Source organism: Falco cherrug, chromosome Z (genome assembly GCF_023634085.1).
Source record: "Falco cherrug isolate bFalChe1 chromosome Z, bFalChe1.pri, whole genome shotgun sequence".
Taxonomy (NCBI): Eukaryota; Metazoa; Chordata; class Aves; order Falconiformes; family Falconidae; genus Falco; species Falco cherrug.
This window is the reverse complement of record NC_073720.1, coordinates 13,094,551-13,116,978: the sequence shown is the minus strand read 5'-3', so window position 1 is coordinate 13,116,978 and position 22,428 is coordinate 13,094,551. Positions and strand designations below refer to the sequence as shown.

Sequence of the window (22,428 nt, the reverse complement as noted above, 5' to 3'; positions counted from 1 at the left end):
CTTTCTCAGTTAACAAAACCAATACAAACCGTACTGATACCGGTATCTCTTTAACCATGTATTAAGATGGACTGAACTGGAAACAGCATACACGTGAAAGGGGAGAATCAAGGTTTTGTGTACAGCTGTAACCTCACATTCCTGCCTTGGTATTTTTCCAAAGGACTGAAAAGTAAGAACAATTGCAAACAACAAATCTGATACAAACTGTCAAAGTGGCACGAAGCGTATCCAACCTGTATCACAGAAGTGCCTGCACCCCTGCAAGAAATGTTGATACAACACATAATATATATAATTTCATTTTTCTAACACTGACTGTAGAATAAACTGATTTCATTACAGGGATTATGTACATTTCACAGGGTGACACAGGTAGCAACTCACTGACATAATTCAATAAAAGTCACAAAAGCAGTCTGACAAGGTGTGAAACACAACCAAGTGTCCTGCCACCCACACTGCGGTTTTAATTTCAAAACAGTCTCCTTTCCCCATTGCCTCTGCAGTGCTGAATTCACACAGCCACCTACTTGCTGCTGCATATTAATGATGTGTATTAAATGGTATCACATAAATAAGTGCTGCACTGTTTTTAATACAACCCTGTGCTAGGGGATAGCTCCTTGTTTTTAATGCATATCTTCTGCTGACTAACTTGCTGCTTCAGGGGAATTCACTGGATTCAGATGATTAACCTCATCACTTGGTTAATTAGAATATCTTAATAACCAAACTGTTTATTTCTCAGTTTATCAAAATCCAATATTTCAAAGTGGATTTAATGCTTATAAAATGCTGCTGCCACCTCACTGAAACTGAACTAATTTAGTATGGTCCTGACTCAAATGCTTCTGCCACAGAGTACCCGTTGTAATGATGGATGACAATGAAAAAGCAGGTGCAAAGGGTTGGTCAGTTAAATCATAACAAAATCCAGATATTGTCTAGTGTGTGATGATGGTGTTATTTGGATGTCATAAACTAAACAGCATCAGGTGAAATGAAAGAAGGCAACACAACAGAAATTGCCCATTCCTGTTCAGCTCAAACTCCAAGACCTGAAGGTGAGAGGGGACAAAGGAAACTGAAAATCATTTAGAGAAATGCAGCATCCCAGTAACACAAAGATGTCTGTGGAAACAAACCTTTATATGGAGTAATGTCTCTAAGAGGGATGGGTAATAAACAAAAGCAAGCCATTTCTTGTGGGTGGCAGCACAGCAATGGATGCAATCAGTGCCTGCATGACAGGACCAGATGTCTCCCTGGAAAATAAAGTGTACTCTGGCAACAGACCTCTTCTTGTTATTGTTGAGGTAGAACAAATCCTGCATTCATATTTGCAGCCTGTACACATTTTTGTAGTCCAACTAATCTAAAGAAACAAATAAGAAGAGCATGGAATGGATTTTAAGAGACTCTTCACTTTGTCTCCTGCCTTGTAACCTGCAATATTGGGAGCAGCATGCAAATTTGAAAAGCCGTATTAATCCAATGCCTGTTTCACCACCTCCCCTGGATGAATGTCTGTTCCCTCCAGCAACCTAAAGAGAAACAAAACGACCAGGGTCTCCAGCCGAACCTGGCGGCTCTTCTGGCAGGTTGCATTAAAAGAGCAACTGTGCATGAATGTGGGCTTTATTAAACCTGGTCTGATTTAACCAAACACAAGCCCCTGTGCTCTGCTCAGGGGATACAGGAGATGTTTCTGCCCGAAGCTCCGTGATGCTGCTGGCCGGCAGAAGGGTGCTGGGCTGATGGCCTCCGTGGTGACCGTCTTCCCTTTGTGGCACCGCTGAGCTAACACCTTCACCCGGGTGCACTGCGAGCATCGAGACCTTGATTAAAATTTGTACTTTTTTGAAACCCCGGCGGCGTACCTTCCACGGACAGCCGCGTCTGCCCTGTCCTGACCAGGTCTAGCAGGGGCTGCCCAAGGTGTTGCTGCCCCAGCACTGGGCTCTGCCCCTCCAGCAGGGGCCACAGGCTGGTGTAGCGAGCGTTAACAGGTCCAGGCAGCCAGTTTAAAGGCACATGTGGTGACACACACACCCCACACACCCCCCCAGTTTTTATCAGCTCTTCGGCTAATACACCCCAGCGTGTGACCCAGGGAGGCTGCGGGGCCGGTACGCGATGGCTGACGCCGGGGAGGTTCTCCGAGAACGGGTGCTGATTTTCACTTTCCCCGCTGCCTGCCCGACCGCCGGCAGCCAGAGAACGCCCCCCTCCTGACCAGACCCCCGGGGCAGCGGGGCGGCCTCCGTGCAGCGCGGGGGCCCGGGAGCAAGCAGGGGCCGCTCCAGGGGCGAGGGCCACGCCAGCCTCCTCAGGCCCCGGGCAGCAACGCCGAGCACAGGCGGGGAGGGTGCTGGCACCGCCCGCCCCGCCCGGCACAGCGAGGCTGGCGGGGGCGCTCAGCCCGGCCCCGGGCCCGCCGCGGCGGCGCGGGCGGCCGTTAAAGGCGGCGGCGGGGATCGACGTCTCGGCGCTCGGCAGGCGGCAGCCGCCATGGCGCTGAGCGGGGTGCGAGTGCTGGAGCTGGCGGGCCTGGCGCCGGCGCCTCTCTGCGGCATGATCCTCGCCGACTTCGGGGCCTGGGTGGTGCGGGTGGACCGGGCGCCCCGCTCCGCCGTGGCCACCGACGTGCAGGGCCGCGGCAAGCGCTCCTTGGCCCTCAACCTCAAGCGCCCCCCGGGCGCGGCGGCGCTGCGGCGGCTGTGCTGCGGGGCGGACGTCCTCATCGAGCCCTTCCGCCACGGTGAGGCGGCGGCCTTGGGGGCCGGGGGCGGCCCTGGGCGGGAGGGGGGCGGCCTGGCGGAGCCGCTGTGGTGCGAGCGGCAGCGAAGGGCCGTGGGCCGCGGTGCTGAGGGGACGGCTGTCAGCCCGTGATCTCTGGGAATGCGTGGTTGGAAGTGGGAAGGGCAGGGCCCATGGCGGTTGTCTCCTGGGACGGGGTGGAAAGTGCCGCGGGGCCGACCGGGGTCTGTGCGGCGCGACAAGCCCTGCCAGCGCCGGCGGGACGGGACGGCGCCGCGGAAGGTGCCCGGCCGGGGCCCTGCCCCACTGGCCGGGACACAGAGCAGGTGTCTGGGTGGCACCCGGGGGTGTCTGCGCCGAGGGGTCCGCCGGGCGCCGGCCCCGGGTGCGCTCAGGCCTGCCGATACAGTTCACCTCACATTTGCACTGTTGGTACGTGGGTCAGACACAGCAGATAGTGGTCTAAGTCTCAGAGCTTACTATTCCTCTGAAGACTTAGAGATCTGACATGCTCTTTGTTCATAAACCGCGCTCGGGCGTTCATCCGCTGCTCAAGCGCGGGCGGTTTCAGCATCCCCGCTGCACCTCCAGGATGGTCCGGGGTGAGCAGTACCGCTGTGAACAGTATCGTCGCAGTCAGGTTGTAGGGGGCTTTGCGCAGCCAGATCCAGTTGAAGATGTCCCTGCTGGTTGCAGGGGGTTGCACCAGATGACCTTTAAAGGTCCCTTCCAACCCAAACTGTGCGATGAATGATTGTGCTTCAGCGAGGAGCCAGCTGAAGTGCTGTGGCGTTTCTGCAGTCGGTTTAGAAATACAAGGCTGTAGCAAGTGAAGCATCACACATCATAAACAGGCTCATGTAACCTTGTCACAGGTAATGCTTTTCTTTCTGAAGGCAAGGTTTTATGACTGTGATGGTTTTTACCTTAAGAGTTTCTTGTGTTGTGCCTCAGAAGCTGTGCAAACAAAATTAAGCCATTCAATTCCATTTCTGATTGTAACTAGTCTTCTATTTTCTAATAGGATGTATTTTTTTCTTATGGAAATTTCTGTTTTCTTTAGTTTTGTTGGCTTTTTTTTTTTTTTTTTTAAATCTGGAAATGCAGGTAATTTTGTAACTAGCCAATATTAGGTTTTATGGGCCTGTAACTGAACTAGGCAAATCTGTGATCCAGCATGAAGCTGGTGTGAGCCAATGAGAAGGTGAGGGCCCAAGTGGCAGGAGGGTTTCTTTACATACACATGTACCATTCACCTTTTGACAATGACTTTGTGACACCAGGGGTAATCTGGCACCCAGTTCTCACTAGTGCTTGTGAAAATCTTGCTTCATGAAATTTCACTTTGTCCTTGGCATGACAAGTAAGGAAGATACTTGCCACTGCCTTGGAAGTGAGACAACAGAAACAGAGCTTAAGGAATTTGAAGATTTAGTAACATTATGGACTAGTCTGTGAAACAAGTTGCAATAATAGACTCTAGGGTGGAATAGGCATTGAAGTTACATCATGCCTTCCCCTCCAAAATGTGTCTTCCTGTAGTGTCAATATAGATTATAGGCCATGGTCTGACCAAGCTGACTGAGACAATAAAAAAACTGTCATGTTTTACAACTTGAAATTGCTTCTTTTGAAACTGCAAGATCAGAGTTTGTCTTGATTATTGTAAACCCATGCTGACCAAATCTACATTTCATTGATTTCTAAAAGTTCCTTACTTTCTGCATTACAAAAGAACACATTTTCTTTTGTGCAATTGTTGCATATAATTTGTGGAAGAGTGGCACAATCCATTTGCATCAATGACTTAAGAGGAACACATGGGGTACAGAGGGGCTAGTATGGTGAGGAAAGTATATTCCAATGAAAGAGGAAAGCAATTTCAGGTCATTTTAATGTGGAAAACGTAAGATTTTGCTCTCTCTCCCCTTCCTCTCCCCTTCCTCCCGCCCCCCCTCCCCCCCCCCCCGCTATTTTTTAACAAGCTTTTTGATAGATTTCTGTCTCATTCAGCAGTACATGGATTACAGCAAGCTGTATGGCAAACTTTTGGAGAAGTAAAACAGGAAAAAAAGCTGAAAAAAAGGAAGAATCCTAAAGCTTAATTTCCACTTAATTGTCTTGTATTCAAACTGTATGGAGTATGTTGGTAATTTATAATGTTCTGGCTGTTCACATGGTAATATGGGTACTGAATTAGAATGTGTTACTTCATAAATTGCAGTTCAGATCTGTTGTTGTATATTAACTTTGAACCATGTATATTTTGAATCTTAAGAAAAGTAAACATGAATTAGGATTCTGTGCCTTTGTCTTTTTAAGGTGTCATGGAAGAACTGGGGCTTGGTCCAGAGATCCTTCTACAGGAGAATCCCAGACTCATCTATGCTAGACTTACTGGGTTTGGCCAGACAGGAAAATATGCTAGATCTGCAGGTCATGACATCAATTATTTGGCTTTATCAGGTACGCTGTAATTTCCTGTCAAATAAGGGTTTTTACCCCCTTAAATCAAGACTCAAGAATGTATTGAAAGGTTATTTGCAGGTAGCTCAAATTATTAGAAGTGCAGTCTGATTGAACAGCTGAGCACATCTGAAGTGTCTCTGTTGGTGAAAGCGTTTCCTTCTCTTTCCTGCTTCCTTTAAGTCAGCTCTGGCACTTGCTTAACCCCTCTGTAAGCTCCCTCACAAGTCAAAAATGGGCCGGGAGAAATGAGGATATTTTCCCACCAGGTTATTGAGGTGAAGCAGTTAATTAAGAGATCCAACAAACATAAAGTCTGCACAAGAAAGGAAGAAACACGGGCTGGACGGGCTGCTCATTTTGGCGGCAGCAGTGAGCTGTTAGGCTGGATCAGCGTGTCTTCTCAGGCCTTTTCCTGTGTGCTATTTTATCTGAACAAAGTTTTCCTCTTTGAAGAGAGGGCTGAAGTTTTTTTGCATTTTTGTCTTTCTTCAGGGCCTCTCTCCTAGAAAATCTCTATGCTTATAATTCCAAAAGGGCTGCAGGCTATTTTGCATGTATGTGGGCAGGTTTTTTTGAGCAAAGAGCTAGGTGGCCTCAGCCATTTGAGCTTTTGCGCTTTTCTGCTTGATACCAACCAGAAGAAAAGCAGGCTTAAAATAAAGTGCCAATGCATTGCTTCCTTACGGTGTTGTAACAGTATGCTGTTCTTAAGTGTCATGATTCTGCAAGTATGCAGTAACAATAATAAAATTACTCAACTCTGTTGATAGCAGTCAGCGTGGCCCCACCTACTGGTGTTCACGCTGCTGCTGTCTCTGCTGCTTCTCTGAGCCTATGAGGGGGGGAAAGTGGCCCAAAACTTCTTGGATAAAGTATTTCTTTTAGCCCCAGCAAAAGGCCAGGTACTGCAGATGTGGTGATCCTGTATCACCTGCTCTGGGAAGTTGTGTTGTAGAGTTAAGTTTCTTCAGAGATTTGTTCAGTCTTCTCTCATTATCTAAGATTGTCAGAGATTAAAAGAGTAAAGAAAGGATGCCTCATTTGAAACGCTTTTGACTTCATGTCCAGATGATCTCAAAGTATTATGATATTTTTACTTATTAGCATAGGCAAAGAGTCAGTAGAGGAACAGCATAGTACATCAGTACCTTAGACTGTAGTACTTTTTGTTTACAAAAATAAGTGCTGTTTTCTCTGGAGCTGGTTTAATCAGTGGTATTTTGGTTAGTGATACCTTCCTAAAATGAAATAATTTTGCTTGAAATTTCACACAAGTTGTTCTGCATATTTAAAGGAAATAGGACGAGGTATTCGAGAGGTGTAATTTCTCAAAAATGGTATCTCGTCCCCTGATTATTTTCCTGATGAACTTTGGCTTTCTTTAACTAAAAATGGCTTGCATTAGGAACTCCAGATATAAGTTATTATGTTAATCTGCTGGTGCCTGTGACGACCTTTAGACTGTTAGAAGTGAGCCTTTAGTCAGCGACAGGGCTTTATGCTTACACTACAGGCTTTGGAAACTTCTTTATACAGTGCACTCATTTGCTTGCACTTAGGAAGTGCATTAGACCGTTAGCTAACTAAGCAGTGCATTAGAAGAAGCATGCAGTTCTCAGAAAATTTTGACCATCCGTGCTGCAAATCTTAGACCTTAAGCTACAGGCATAAGAGGCATGATCGTACTGCAGAGTTCCTTGCTTGCCTGAAGGGAGTCACTGTGAGGGAACTACAAAGAGTAAGGTGACAGTAAAGAGGTTGTTTAGGATAACGGAGAAACACTGGCAGGTTCAGAGGCTCTGTCTGAAGTAAACTGGCTTAGCCTTTCCTCTGTTCCCTTTAATTTCTGCATAATTGCTGGCATAAACATAGGTTCTCTGTGTCTATGTTGCATGCAGTCAGAGGTAACTTTTCTGTGTTATTCCTCTTACACGCAGCCTTTTTTCCCCAAAGGTATTGAAGAGGGAGGTTAGGCCTGACGTATGCTTATCAGCATGAAATCCTCTGTTATGATTATTATTCATGGGTTATGCGCACAGAAGACTGTACCTCTGCCTTTTTGCTTCGAAAGATTCAAAGAACAGCAATTTAAAGTTGCTTTGAGTCATGTTTATAATGCCTTTTGAATTTTTAGGGGGGAGGTTCTATGGATATACAAAGGTTTTTTAGATGAAGTTTTGTCTCTATGTAGGCAAATTATCAATGGTTTATTTGTGAGACTTTTATTAGTCTCTTTACTTAAATGCACTAATATGATTTCTTATATTCTTTTGTGAATTAAAGAGTACCTATTTGCTAAGACACAGCTGAGACAGAAAACTGTTGGTAGAATTTGCTTTATTTTTTGTTTACTTGCATAGTCTTAAAATAATGAAACTTTAATTGTAGAAATGAATATTTATAATTAATTTCATACTTACGTTTGCTTTGATTGCTCTACTGTCAGGTGTGCTGTCAAAGCTGGGTAGAAAAGATGAAAATCCTTATGCACCCATAAATCTTCTGGCTGATTTTGCTGGTGGAGGTGTCATGTGCGCATTGGGCATTATTACAGCCCTTTATGAACGTACCAAGTCTGGCAAAGGGCAGATTGTTGATGCAAGTATGGTAAGTTTGGTCTCAAGGAAGGTGGGGTTTCTTAGGTTTGCTTGTTTGGGTTTTTTTCTACTCTTAAGTCTGTAAAAGAGAGAAAATTGTAACTATTCATAAAGTTAAAAATTGAGAACTTGGGAAAGGGAAGGTAACTAATCTCATAAAATCACTATTTCTTCAGGTGCAAGCAGTTTTCACATATCCCTGTTGCCATAGCATCATTATGACATGGGACACATACTGTGGCTTTCCCCCTGTGCCATTCCCTACCTCTCCTTTTACCAGTCTGCCTTCTTCAGAAAATATTAGCTGTATATATTGGATGATACTGTCCTATTAGAAGCACTGTTCCCTTGAATAATTACACTGCTATGGATTATTGCCAAGAAGGCAATTTCAAACACTTTGTGTTAATGTGGCATAAAATAAATGAAAGGCTAAATTAGCTTAATGATGAATACTATGGATTTTTTCACTGCAAGGCTACCCGCTTACACACAGAGGAAAAATACATGTTTACATTTATCCTTGAAACCTATATTACCTGCAAGTGTTTTTTCTCTCTCTGTCTCTTTTTCTGTTTTTTTTTTATTAAAGAGCATTGCAATTAAAATTTTACCTCTGTTCGAGATGTTATGATACAGTGAAGGCTATGATTTGGACTTAAATATATTTTAAGTTTTAAAAAAATTATACTAATTGGAAAATGTCCCTTTATTGAAGAGGTCTTGAAGATAGGAGAACAGTACAGGATGTTAGCTGTCTTGACTTCAGTAAGTTTTTGACAAACTCGCATGACATTCTCAGAAGCAGGCCACAGCATTATGGTCTATATGAAAATTCTATGGGATCAGTGCAAAACTGGTCTAATTTTTTTTACCCCAGCAACAGTTATTAGTAGTTGATTGACAAAATGAAAAACTTACCAGCTGGAGCTCTACAGATGTCTGTTGGGGTTGTTTTTCAGTGTTTTCTCCAATAAGCTGAATGATGGATGAGTGAGTTTTTAGTAAATTTACAGATAATACATGTGTGGGAAGAACATGGACACTTGGATTAGAATTGAAAATGACCTTTTCAAATTGGAGAAATGGCCTGAAAAAAATTGGCTGCAATTCATGGAGACCACTGCTCTGTAGTTCTTTTAGGCAGAAACAATTAGCTGCACAAATGCAGTATGAGAACAATTGGCTAAAGTACAATCCTGGGGGTTTGTAGTAGTCACAAGCTGAACATGAGTCAACAATGTCATGCTGTTGTAAAACACACACTCACTGTATTAGGATGTATAAACAGGAAACTGAGCCAACAAAGTTTCTGTAGTAATTCTTCTAATCTATTCAACATTTATAAGGCCTCGGGAAGATACTGTTTCTGATGCTGGCCATCATCTTTCACAAAAAAAATGAGCAATTTGAAGGAGTTTGAGAAACACAACAAAAATGATGTGAGTCTAAAAACATGACCTACGAAGGAAAACTGAAGGAGTTTGTATATTTCTGAAGAAAAAACTGAATTGTGACAAGTCTTCAAATATTTAAAAAGATATTTCTTGTAGTTTGGAGTATTACCATATTTTCACTATTGGTACTTTAAACCACTAAAAGAATTCGTTAAGGGAAGGAATCAATGTCAGTCAGTCCACTGATGTCCTAATGAGATCTGTGACTCATTGGGAATGGAATGTGTTGCGGTTTTTTGAGGTTTTTTTTTAAGCCCTCAAAACTTCTCAGTTTTTTCTTGTCTCATTATAACTGCAGAATTTACAGTTCCTTGCTGATGTTCCTGGCATCCTGTGAAATGGATGGAATATTGTCCAGTATCACGGGATGTACTTTACCTGGGATTTTGTTATGTTCCTTTCACTTGAACAGACTTTCAGTGAGACAATTGAAAAACGTAATATGCATCAGCAGCAGCAAAGACAATTAAATAGACCGGGTTGATGAGCCTGCTTTTATGTCTAAATATCATGGAAGTAGATATTTTAAGATCATAATACTGCAGCAATATTTCAGCTGTAATTTTGTTTTAACATTCTTTTTTATTTAGTAGGCCTATTACTTAAGCTGTTTAGGTGGTCTGAATCTGACACATGGTGGAATTTTCTGTGGTAGAAGAGGGAAAATGAATTTCTTTTTTTAGCAGCTTTTTCCCCTCAGGATTACTTTTGTTTTCATCTTCACAGGTTGTTTTCCTGACCACTTGTTTATTTTTTTCTTTTATACCAATGCCTACTTTTCTGAAGTAATCTAAAAAAAATAATTATTTCTTGTCTTTAAGGCTGGTAATTCTAGATTGAGATCCAGATTTTTGTTACAGAAGAATTTGTTATTTATCTTTTATTTCTAATTACTATGCTGAAAGCTGAAAATGGCGTGAGAGCTTCTTATGATCGGTAATACACACATGAGGAACTCCTCCAGTTAGTGAAACTAAACTAATACAAAAAGAGTATAGAGGGGATCAGTTGAAGGGCTAGATCTGCATCATCTGTTCACAGTGTCTAGTGTTGTTGTTGCACTGCGGAAAAAGTAGATGCTGGGTCCAGCGTTTCAGCTGTCTACATTAGGAGAATTAGATGCCTGATCTGGATTGGTACATGTTAGTTGCTGCCTGTTCTCCTGGACATTAAAGGGATCATAGGTATCTTACAGTGAGCCTGATAGTTCCCATGGGCTGAGTAGGCTGTGGAGTGGACACCGCAAGAACCATGTCAGTAGGCACAATTGTACGTCTGCGCTCTTGCACCACACTGGAATAGAGGCATGTGAGTCGGGGCCACATTTAAGTTTGCTCCAAATTCAGACACAGAGCCTTCTACTGATGGTGGGCATCTGACCAAGCATGACTCACCCTTTGTGAAAAGACAGCCACAAAAGAGGATGGTGGGTAATGAACACTTGCATAATAGTCTCGTGGCAAGAGCATTTAGGTGTCCAGCAGAAGACTGGGGTTCCGTGTTTTTCTCAGCCTGGAGGTATTAAAAATCAAACCTCCCACATCCTAGAAGCATTCATCAGTCATGAGGATAAAGATTTCGTTGGTGTGGATTCACGCTCAGTTTTGTTTGAACTGTTTCACTCTGCAAGAAGGAACAGAAGACTTTTGGAGCCAACGGGTCACCCAGTGGGGTGGTGCCTCTGGATTCTTGTTGCTGCTTCAGACCGCTGGTGTTTTTAACATGAAGGAACCATCAACTGAAACACATAGCTCTTACTGTATAATCATTCTGCCATTAGGCTTAAGTGGAGTCTCCCCATGTTGTCCTTTTCAAGTTTTAAAGAACGTGACCGTGTTAATGTGTGTGGTGTTTTTTGAGCATGCCTCTGGGCATTTGGTGTAGATGTTAGACATCTTTTTACTTGTCTCTGAATTGCAGTGGGCCTCAGGCAGAAGCTAGCTGTCCAGTTGCCCAGCCAGGGATATTTCTAAAGTCCCTATACCAGTCCAAAACATACATGCTGTCTTAAAAATTCCTAAGTGTTTCCAGGGTAAGTAGCACTGTATGTAGGTACTGTAAGTAGTTCCATCAGCACCAAAATCTTATTTGCAGTTAGAGCTTATTCTGATGTTATCCCCATCTATTATTACTCTTACTTCCAGTGTGGTTTTGTGCACTTTTTTGTTGATGTGAGCAGTGCAAGATCAGATTATTAGTAAAGCAAACACTATTTTGATATCCTTGCAATCATTTTGCAAACATGTAGATGAAGGTATACAGTATTTTATCACATGGAAGTATTTTAATTGACTTTAACATGTGACAAGTGGGGGGGCAGAAGTATTCCTGTCCTTGTGGCAGGTACTTGAGAAAGAAGCCAAGTAACACACATTAAATGGAGAAGCCGTAATGGCTAAATACTTCAAAGGTCTGCATGTTTTAATTTCTTGGTTAGAAAGGTAGAAACTGGTAGATCTTTCCACATGAAAATTCAGCAACTTTTTATTTTGGTACAATCTCTGTGCTTTTCTCTATAGACAATATTAGGTTAATTTTGCACAGCTGAAAATGCATGAATCAAAATGATACTCAAAATGATACAGCTCAGGTTTTTCTCTGGAATGTTTGTGGCCATATACTGTTACTGCCTCATGTTCTTTTACAGTTTTTCTAATGCAGTTGGAAGAAAATGGGTTATGCTGGTGAGCAAAACTGTAGGATGTGATTTGGCTTGGAAAGACTGGTACAAGCTTGATAATTATTGGAAGGCTGAACAAACTGAATTTTCATCTGGTGATATTCTACATAGACAAAATTTTAAGGAGCAAGTTGGAACGGGATTAATCATGTTTTCTAGTGTTTTCATCAGACACTTGCCTGTTTAGAGATTACTTTGCTATGTCTATATCACTGCCAGTGATGAGAGTGGGAGAGTAATTTTTTTTTTTACTTAGTTGATGGAGATGAGCTTCCTAGTTTACATGGTGTAAGAGAGCTTTAACCTTTTATTTCCTTCCAGTTTTCTTCTAAAAATAGCAGTCTTACTATAATCAGTAAATTCAAAGAGGTAGAGATAAAAATTTGATACTTACATCTTGATTTCCAGAAGTTTAGAAGGCTTGACAGCTGTCAGATGCTTCATGTTCTGTAGAGCCAAGAAGCTTGTCCCATCACCTAAAATTACATTCCCTTTGGGAACTCCTAATGATTCTAAAATTGCTAAACGAGGAAACTTTTTGCGTTGGAAGTGTGTTAGCTATCTGAAGCTGCATTATTACATTTATACTCATTCTCTAATTCTAGATGTTTTATTGTATGCAATATAAACTGTAACTGAAAATTCTAAAAACTGAACTGCTTGCTACAGATTTTGTCATTAAAAATCTTAAAGTACAGAACTGGTAGTAGTTTTCTGCTGTTTTGTTTTATGTAAGATTAAGGTAACATGCTGACTGATTTACTGAAGCTGTTACCTTTTCTTGTAATCTTCAAGGTAGAAGGAGTAGCCTACCTAAGTTCTTTCCTGTGGAAATCACAAAATTTGGGACTTTGGAACAGACCTCGAGGTGAGAACCTGCTGGATGGTGGTGCACCATTTTATGAGACGTACAAGACCTCTGATGGAAAATACATGGCTGTTGGTGCCATTGAGCCTCAATTCTATGAGCAGTTAATAAATGGTAAGTAGCTTGGAGTTGTTTCACATCATCAAAGCATGACTGAATGAATTCTTTAATCTTGGGTTTGATTCATCATGACATTGGTTATGTTGATTTCTTTGTAAAAGTGGAACATTTCTTGAAACAAATTGGGTAGTAGTATGCAGTTTAGTTAACTTTTTTCTTCTAGCAATTGATTTAGTTTTCATCCCTTCTTCATCTTACACTCAGAAACTGCACTTAAATTAGAGGTTTTCTTCTGGAGTTATGGTAATGGTAGTCAATGATGTGGCTGAAGCACTAAACAACTATTTTTGGAACCCACTTTTTTCAAGGGATTGTCAATATACTTTAGAAAGGAGACCTAATTCTTTGGTATTGCAAATAAAATTTCAAGCAATTTCAGTTATTTGTGATATGATTTTTTTTTAATAAAAACTATTTAAGTTGTTTCAGAAATCATATGTTCATTGGAACTAGTTCATAGTATTTCTTGGTAGAACAGGATTTTTCTAGAAGAAAAGCCAGCTTTATAAATTAATTTCAACCACACAATTTCGGAGTGCTTTTAGTGCCCAGCTATGGATATAATTTTTATATTTGACTGAATACTCTTAAAATATGACTAGAAGGTATAATATTTGAGAAATTAGAATGGGTCATGCAGAATAATTGTGTGAAGTTAAAACAGAAACTCGCAGGTGGCTCTTTACCTTTGAACTGTTTGTATACTTCAAGCTTTTGATCAGTTGTGCTGTTAGCTTCTTACTGGTTATTTAATTTTATAATAATTTGTTCTGTGATGCTCCTTTGGTAGATTGCTATGTTTTCCATACAGCATTTATAAAAATATAAAAAATTCAGAAAAGAATTTGTGTTTATTCTCTTTCCACTATTCTGAATATGAAGGATATAAAAAGTTCCAAATGCAGTTTTTGTTATGTTTAATAAGTAGAAGGAATACCAACAAAGGATATACCTAAAGTGGATGTGCTCAGTATTGTGTGAACGACTTTTGAATGTGCATGACTTACATGTGGTAAGTCTTTGGTGAGTGAGGGTGCCAGTGGAGTAACTCCGTATTCTTGCTCAGTCCCTCCCCACTGATTATTACTTAAATTGTAGCATGGGTTATGTTTACTGGTTTTGGCTGGGATAGAGTTAAATTTCTTTATAGCAGCTTGTATGTGGCTGTGTTTTGGATTTGTGTTGAAAATAGTGATGGTAACACAGGGATCTTTTAGTTACAGCTGAGCAGAGCTTATACAGCATCAAGGCCTTTTCTGCCTCGCCTGCCACCCCACCAGTGAGGGGCTAGGGGTGCACAAGAAGCTGGGGGGGGGCATAGCTGGGACAGCTGACCCGAACTGACCAAAGGGGTATTCTGTACCATATGATGTCAGGCTCAGCAATAAAACTAGAGGGGGAGGTTGGCAAGGGGTCCCTGCTTGGGGGACTGGCTGGGCATTGGTCAGTTGGTGAGCATCATTGTTGTTTTTGTTTGCATCATTGTCTTTCTTGGAGTTTTTTTTTCTTCTCTCTTTGTTATCTTTCCCCCTCCCCCCTTAACATTTTTAATATTATTAATATTATTATTTTGTAATTACTAAACTGGTTTTATCTCAGCCCACAAGTTTCTTTCTCACTTTTACCCTTCCAGTTCTCCCCTGATCCTGCTGGGGGAAAGGGGGCTGAGTGAGTGGGTGTGTGTTGCTCATTTGCCAGCTGGGATCAAACCACGGCAATTTCTCTCGTAGGGAAGTGCCAGCTCAGCCCCAGTCAACTGCATTGTGCCAACAAGAGCATAGTCAGTGCTGGGGCCTGCACTTCCAAGAGTTTTTGAAATACAGAAGCATGATAAAATGAAACGAAGGTACAGGGGTTGTAAGGTGGGGTATGCCTTTGGTAAGTAGGATCCCAAAGAGAGATCTTGTTCTGTATGCTTTGGTTTTGTTCTCTTGCAACCTGTGATGCTCCCGAAGTTCTTGCACATCTGTGGCTGTAAATGACTGCTTTTCTTGTGCCACGGTCAAAAAGGGCCATGCAATTGCATAGAATATCCAGACTGGTACATAGTGATGCATCAAATGTATAAGGCAGGCTCCTGGAGTAACAACAGGGACATGTCCATCATTTTGTGCTGCCCCCAGATCACTGTCAAGTTTGGAAGAGCCATGTTCTTTGGCTGAAGAAGTTGGTAATTTGTCCCTCGTTGTGCTAAGAAAAACAACTTGTTTGCAAGCTCCAGTTCTAAGCTACTCGATCTTGAAAAAGAAAGTATATAGTTGATAATTCTGCACTTTGCAGTTCTTTGAAATGTTATTCTCATCCAGTCCCTTGAGACTTTTTTGCTTACAAGAAGTGGAGTTGGAGAACAAAAAGAAATATAAAACAGTATCAAAGTAGAATGTAAGCTTTTGCGCTGGAAGTTAGGGAATTTGGAATTCCAATACATGTCTTCAGGGAGAATGCCTGTATCTAATATAAAGGAAACAAGAAAAGAGAAAGTCTGCTTACTTAAATACCCATATGTCTGGTTTAAAGTGATAAAACACTGACCTATAGTATTCATGGCTGCAGGATTTTATTCTTCTCCAGAGATTAAGTTGAATTGAACTTACTTTTAAGCTATAAGAGTGGGATGGAATCTTTATTTGTTCAAAAAGAAAATGAATTCTGTAATGAAGTCTGGTCTTGTTTGTCACTTATTCTCCGTGAACCTTTGCTGGACACTCCAGCTGCCTTCTATTGATCACTGCTACAGGGCAAGACTGAGGCTTTTCTCTCTCAACCAGACAGCCAGCTTATCTAGAAAGAAGCTCTGATGGATGAATCCAGTGGCCAGGCAATATAATATGATCACTGACTGGTCTCTGTCTTATTTAGATAACTGTTTTCTGACAAAAATGCTAAAAATCTCTGCTTTTCTCTTAGTTATTTCTCAGAAATTTAGGGCATAAAGTTGGAGCCACAACTGTGGATCCATCTGCCTATGTTGGGGCACGCACATTGGACAACTTTATTTTCATGTTTGAAAGTATTCCTTATGCTTACAATGCTCAGAAAGGGCTTGACTTTTAACAGCTTAAGCTTCAAAAACAGTTATTCCAGCAATAAAGAACTGGTGCATCTGTTTGTAAGTAAGCAACACCTGCAGTCACAGCTGTGTGTGTTTCAGGCTGTTTCTGTCATATTTTAAAAATGCAGCATACAGACTACAGTCTTCTATGGAAATTGTGCTTATTGCCTTTATTGTATCACAATCTGTACTTGTTTATAGTCAATCAGTTTTCTTTGTTTATTTTGTAAGAGGTATGTTGTTTAAAGTATCAGACCAATTCAAGTTTTTTTCACAATGCTGCATTTAAAATAAGTGGTCTTTCGTTAATTGTAGTTTAGGTGCATATTATGAATTGTTCAGATTTTCACATAGGAAATATTTATCCTGTGCAGTTAGTTACGGTTGCAAGTTTTCTGAAGTAAGTGTACTAAATCAGGACAGCAGATCCTTCTTGTGGTTTAGGGATTTTTTTTTTCCTTTCTGGGGTATCTATTGCAGAAATTCATTTCAAAATTTAAGCCTTTGAATGTTCTAGGGAATTAAAAACTGCTTGTGAGAATGTATTGCTCATTCACAAACCCAGAGAGCTTTGACTTAGGCTGAATTGTCAGTCCCAGGCATTAATTCCCTGCTTTGAAGTAGTTTTAAAATGGTATGTGCCAGTTAAAAATTCCATAATTTTATTTCATACCTTTTCCCCATAATTCTGGTCATTTCTGCTGATGAACAATTTGGTGCTGTTCCAGATAGAATATGTTCAAAAGCCAGAGGGTAGGTTACTTTTGACACACCTATATAATGATAATGCAACACCCATATCCTTGTAAATGTAAGAGTTGCAGATTTAAAGATTGCAGAATTGAGAAAGGAACATGATTTCTGAATCATTTCTCACTGCTCACAGAATTCTGCTTAGCAGAAGTGAAACTAATTTCCCTTTAGTTTTTGTTCAGTGTTTCCCTGCAGAATTAGGAACCCAGTGCTGGACCCGCGTGCAATTAATGACATGGCAGGGAAAGTTCTTAAGGGGTCTGCAGAGGGAAACTTAAGTTTAAAATGCAGAATCTTTGAGAATATTATATAAAATAGATACAGTAAATAATTGCTGTAGTAGCTGTAGTATTAGGAATTGTATTCTGGGCTCACTATAGACTATTGGATGTTAACAAGCACGCTGTAATCCTTTCGCTTATATTGATTTTATTACTACAGAAGTCAACCAATAAATATCTAGAATGCCTTTGCATCTTATGAAAAATCTGATGTAAGAAACATGTGCTACTAATATTAAGTCTCAATGTTTTGACAGAGACAGAATGTCTTCCAACTGACCTGTAAATTGCTTCTGCAGGTTTCTTTTGATTTTTAGTAAATATGTGCTTAGTGTTGCTGTAGCCAGGCTACAAGAGGCATGGAGAACACAGTAAATGTTGTATATCAGGTGAGAGTAAAAGTTTGGTTCTGTGTTATCACATGGTGTAAAACTCAAGTTACATGAGGTAAACTTAGTATCAACTTAAACTGATGTGAAAAGCACTAACAATCACTAAAGTTCTGAACACGTATTTGATAGCACTGCTTTCTTACTACTATGATATTCCTATATTGTGTGACTTCTATTTAAAAAGAAGGAAAAAACTTAGGAAGCAGTTGAAAAACAGAGTTTACATCATTATGAAGGATTTCCACAGGGCTCTCCATTTTGTGATTATAAAGTATTGTGTACTGTATTAAAAATCTGCTAATGTACTGAATTCAATACGCTGTTGTCAAGACATGCAACGTGGATGAACAGTTTCCTCATTACATTTTACATATCCTCAGTTAATATAATGTTAAGTTTTATTTGAATTTACTTATCATTATAAGAATTACATTGTACAAGTACTGTAGAGGTCCACGTTCTTGCTGCATCAGAATATTTGCAATTGTGGTAATTAAATATGTCAACTTGGATTACAGCTATGGATGCATTTGCAGTGATGCTGTGGTAGTATTCTGGGCCTGATCAACCTTTTCCTGGACTGCCACTTTCTAAAAAATGATTTACATGGTTACTTTAATGAAATTTCACTACTGTCTTGGAATATTCTAAAGTTCAGTTCCTTCTCAGGATGAGAATTAATTATGTTTAGAGAGAGTGCAGTGACATATACCTTATGGCTGTGGATTGGGCCAAAATTAAGGATTCCCATATTAAATGGTTCTATTCAGTCATGTTGTGGTAACATAATTTCAAAATTACTGTGCTATGAGCATACAATTTGGAAAAGAAAATCAGCGAGTTAAATCAAGAAAATCCTGAACAAAGCTCTGCTAGGGATCCTAAATAAACTTTTAAAATGGTATGGCTGAAGTACTGCGAGAAACTGTTTGAATGATTTCCAATGTACCAAAGCAACTTTGCTGATTTATCTAATTAATTTTACTGTTTTCTTTCTCTTGAAATAGATGCCTGATTTTACTGCAGTTTGTCTAAGAAGATCTGTAGAAATAGAGATTTCAATTTGTTGCTTTAATAAATGACATGCAGATATATGTCAATAAAGCTATAGCATTTAAAGGAGACTTAAAGCTGTATCATTGTAAGGAGACTTAATTTGCTGTTTCTCAAAAATTATTTCAAAGCTGTACTAGGGTAGCTTCCTGGGCTTTTCTAAACAAAAATCCCTACTTGAAAATTTGAAATAAAAAGCCTTGGAAACAAGTTGTGATTGTCTTACCAGTTACTCTGTGTAAAAGATACTTCGCTTTTGATTATGTTGGGTGAAATCTGTCATCCTGTGGTATCCCAAACAATTCTGTGCTGTATAATTGTTCCCTTGTTGACGCAGTCACTCCTGCTGTGATTTTGTTCATCTGCACCACAAGTGGTTAGCACAGGCTGGAAAATGAGGAGCTGTAGTGCTTAAATGCTGTTGCTTTGTGCTATTTAAAGCTGAAGTCTTCAGTGGTCAGTGGAAAATGAGCATATAATATTAAATTCCAGGTTCTGCATATTGTTCTATTTTGCTAGAGCATGTACTCTTAGGTTCAGCCAACTTTCCATCCGGCATGATCTTCAAATATAATTGGTAATGGGGTAATGGCAGAGCTCTGTTCCTGTTGGACTGGCTACTAGAACCCAAACCATAATTAATAAGCAAATAAATACTTACGATGTTTCCAACTGACAAGATTGCATGTACTGAGACAGAATCTCGGATAGTTTGTTGTTACTTAGTGTTACTTACTGTGAAAGTGAATTTGCCTCTCATCCTAGTTCTTAAGTAAACTACATAGCAGTGTTCATCTTTAGTTTTATACTGTAAAGATTAATAATAAAATTAATTTTGAAAGCATTGTTAGCTTCTATTTAGTTATAGATGCTCAACCAGTACGAGTAATCTTCAGCTGATCTTTTTTTAGGTTGATATGATTGGTTATGAAGACTAGATTTTAAGTTTAGTGATCTAAGGCGCACATGACTTGGTAACTCAATAAGGACTGATGTTTACCTTGTAGTAATACTTACTCTGATATCTGTAGGAATCTCTAATAAGAGATGAAAATGCTTATTCTGACTTTGATTGTGTTGATTTTCTTCTAAACATGAACAACTTCAAGGCTGTATTTCTGCGTCTGGAGGTTGGCAATTTCTCTGTTTTCCTTTGCATTACCAAAGTAAGATTGCAAAGCATGTATTCATTTTCAGAGCTACTATTTAAGGATCTTGTGATCAACAGTGATATTCTTAAATATTCTGATAACCTGGGGGAGACTATGAGCCCCAAGAAGCGCATGTAGTAGAGATTATGAGCATTAAGAACTTGCATAGCAGAAGAATGGACATGATCTTCCTTTCTTCTCCCCTGTGTGGTTCAGTAGCTATATGTCTACACCTCTCAATGATAAAGAAGTGGTAGAAATAGACGATACAGGAAGTTTTTTCTGCCTATCTACAGCTAAAGATCAGAGGAGTTCTATGTAAATTATATCTACAAACAAGCATCTACTAGGTAAGCCTGCTAACAGGTGCAAGTCAAATCATCAATCTGATACCAGATATGCAAAGGTGTAAGAAAAAATGCTCAAAAATACATGTTTGCAGAACTCCACATTTTCTCTGCCTTTTAGTGTGGTTTTACTGTGGTTTTCTAAGCAGCTCCCTTTCTTTGTTAAGTATTATGGTGATAGTTGTTTTCTAGCCTTTCTAATTTCTTTCTTACCCTTGCTTTATCTGAATTTTTCCTGCTGTGTTCATGCTTCAGATTTTCAAGATGTGACTGTTTGGACAGCCTTGAATATACCACTTCTGATTTCTGTTTGGTATCATAGAGTCTGTTTATACCTGTGTTTGTACAAACTCCATTTTGAAAGTGTGGTTTAATTGCCTTTTCTCTTTCTTGTTTCTTACCTCCTTTTTGAGGTAAACCCTACAAAAAGTGAGAACAATTTTTGCACCTCCTTGGGGTAGGAGAATGGAAGAGCAGGGGTTGCAGAGAGCAGAATTCTTGAGAACAGGGACATCCTTCAGAGACATGGGAAGCTGGCAGCACAGGAGAGATGTAAATGCCCCAATGAGAGGGAAGGTGTTTAGTTAAGGAGAGGGCCTAGAATGTGCCTGTTCAAGAAATTTTCAGTACAAAGTCTGTGTGCCCATCTTCTGCTCCTGTGTCTCAGAAGGGATGTGCGTATTGCATACCTAGGTGGTCCATGCAACCAGTCTTCTGGGAAGCAGGGTTCTTAAGCAGTTAGTGAGTGTAAGGGCTGTGTGTTTCACTTTTCCAAAAGAGCGGCAGTGGAGAGTTGGAACCTGGGAAGTGTGCTGAAGAAGGGAGAGCCGCAAACACTGCTGGAGTCCATTTGGACTGAGGGAGTCAAGAAGCAGGTCACTCGGCCTGCAGGCACCTGCAGCTGAGCTACCCCATGCACATCAAGTCTGGGTATATCCATCCGCTCCATCTTCTCGTCTCTGGCATAGAGATAACCCGATTGTGTTGGACTTCAAACACTGTAGCCTCCTGAATGTCCAGCTTTGGCAGATGTAGTGGCTTCTATGAGATAAATATATTGCTGTAGTCCAAGACCCATTCAGCAGACTTTTGTGTTGCTATTCCAAGTAGAGAATGCAGTAACTATTACAGAAAATGTTCTCAAGACAAAATGTTATCTCTAGGCAGCTGCTGCTCTTATGAAGTGTTTATACAAATGAGTGTTTGTTATATGTACTTAGTTAAAAGGCTGTAGCTGATGTGGTTTAGTCTAAATGCAAATAATAGAACATTGTGTTCTGCTGCTCCCTCCCCCTCATAGATACCCTAATAAAGTTTGAAGTGACTTGTAGTTAGTATGCTCTGCTGTGTTGGGCTCTCTGCAAAACATTAGCTTCTCAAGGAACACACACGGTTATGGGCAGCACTTGCTAATGGGTCTAAGCTATTCTGTAATTGAACTTTGCTTTTCTCCTTTCAGGTCTTGGGCTAGGTTCACATGAACTTCCCAGTCAGTTGAGTTTCTCTGACTGGCCCGAAATGAAGAAAAAATTTGCATCCATATTTGCACAGAAGACACAAGCTGAGTGGTGCAGCATATTTGATGGTACTGATGCCTGTGTGACCCCTGTTTTATCCTTTGATGACGTTGCCTCACATCAGCATAACAAACAAAGGAGTTCTTTTATCAGAAACGATCAGGAAGAGATAAGTCCTAGACCTGCTCCTGTTCTATCAAGGACCCCTGCTGTTCCATCATTTAAAAGAGATCCTTTTATAGGAGAACACACAGAAGAGATACTTCTAGAATATGGATTTACTAAGCAAGAGATTGATAAACTTTATTCTGATAAAGTAATAGAGTTCAGTAAACCAAAAGCTAATTTATAATCTCTATGCAGATCAGACAAATTTCAGGCTGATACAGGAAATTTTTATGCATTAAAATTGAATTATATGACAAATAAATGTTTGCATGATACTGCTTTTAAATATTTTTTTAATAATTATTGAAGCATTAAATTTAATTGAAAACAATACAATAGGAGTTACTACTTGTGTACCTGGATGGTCTGCAGTCTAGAATGATGCCAAAATTGTGTTCTGAAGATCTACACAGTTTGCGGTTTAATAAGTAGCTGCAAAGCATCAAGATATTTCTTTAAATACTGTATCCTGTGAAATGTTTCTTTTAATTCTCAGTTGCATCCTTGCTTTGTAACATATGTAGTAATGACATAAAGGCAATACTTTTCATAAAATACAATTATATTCTTCCTAAATACGTGATTGTGTTGTTTACTCATAGATAAGAAGGGGTTCTTTCTCTCTATCTTACCATATTATTTCATTTCCCTATTCATACCAAAACAATGATTGAAATAATGCGGTTTTCTTATGTGCTGCTGTAGAGTTATTATCATGAAGAGACTGTGTTTAATAGCCTGACTATATTTTCTTCATGCA

General features: G+C 40.3%; 1 protein-coding gene across 1 annotated transcript; it reads left to right on the top strand.

The window, feature by feature from the left end:
* The first annotated feature begins 2,391 nt into the window (after positions 1–2,391).
* On the top strand, positions 2,392–22,244 carry AMACR (alpha-methylacyl-CoA racemase). Its single transcript, XM_055699244.1, has 5 exons — positions 2,392–2,764; positions 5,086–5,229; positions 7,679–7,839; positions 12,762–12,948; positions 21,443–22,244. The coding sequence occupies exons 1-5, from the start codon at positions 2,515–2,517 to the stop codon at positions 21,850–21,852; spliced, it is 1,152 nt and encodes a 383-aa protein (XP_055555219.1). The 5' UTR covers positions 2,392–2,514; the 3' UTR covers positions 21,853–22,244.
* Positions 22,245–22,428: the final 184 nt, after the last annotated feature.

Bases quoted from the DNA above. Each gene is read 5' to 3' on its own strand.
- AMACR (XM_055699244.1), top strand. From the start codon at position 2,515: ATGGCGCTGAGCGGGGTGCGAGTGCTGGAGCTGGCGGGCCTGGCGCCG. The intron at 2,765-5,085 runs GTGAGGCGGCGG...TGTCTTTTTAAG, and splicing joins CATCGAGCCCTTCCGCCACG to GTGTCATGGAAGAACTGGGG. The intron at 7,840-12,761 runs GTAAGTTTGGTC...GTAATCTTCAAG, and splicing joins AGATTGTTGATGCAAGTATG to GTAGAAGGAGTAGCCTACCT.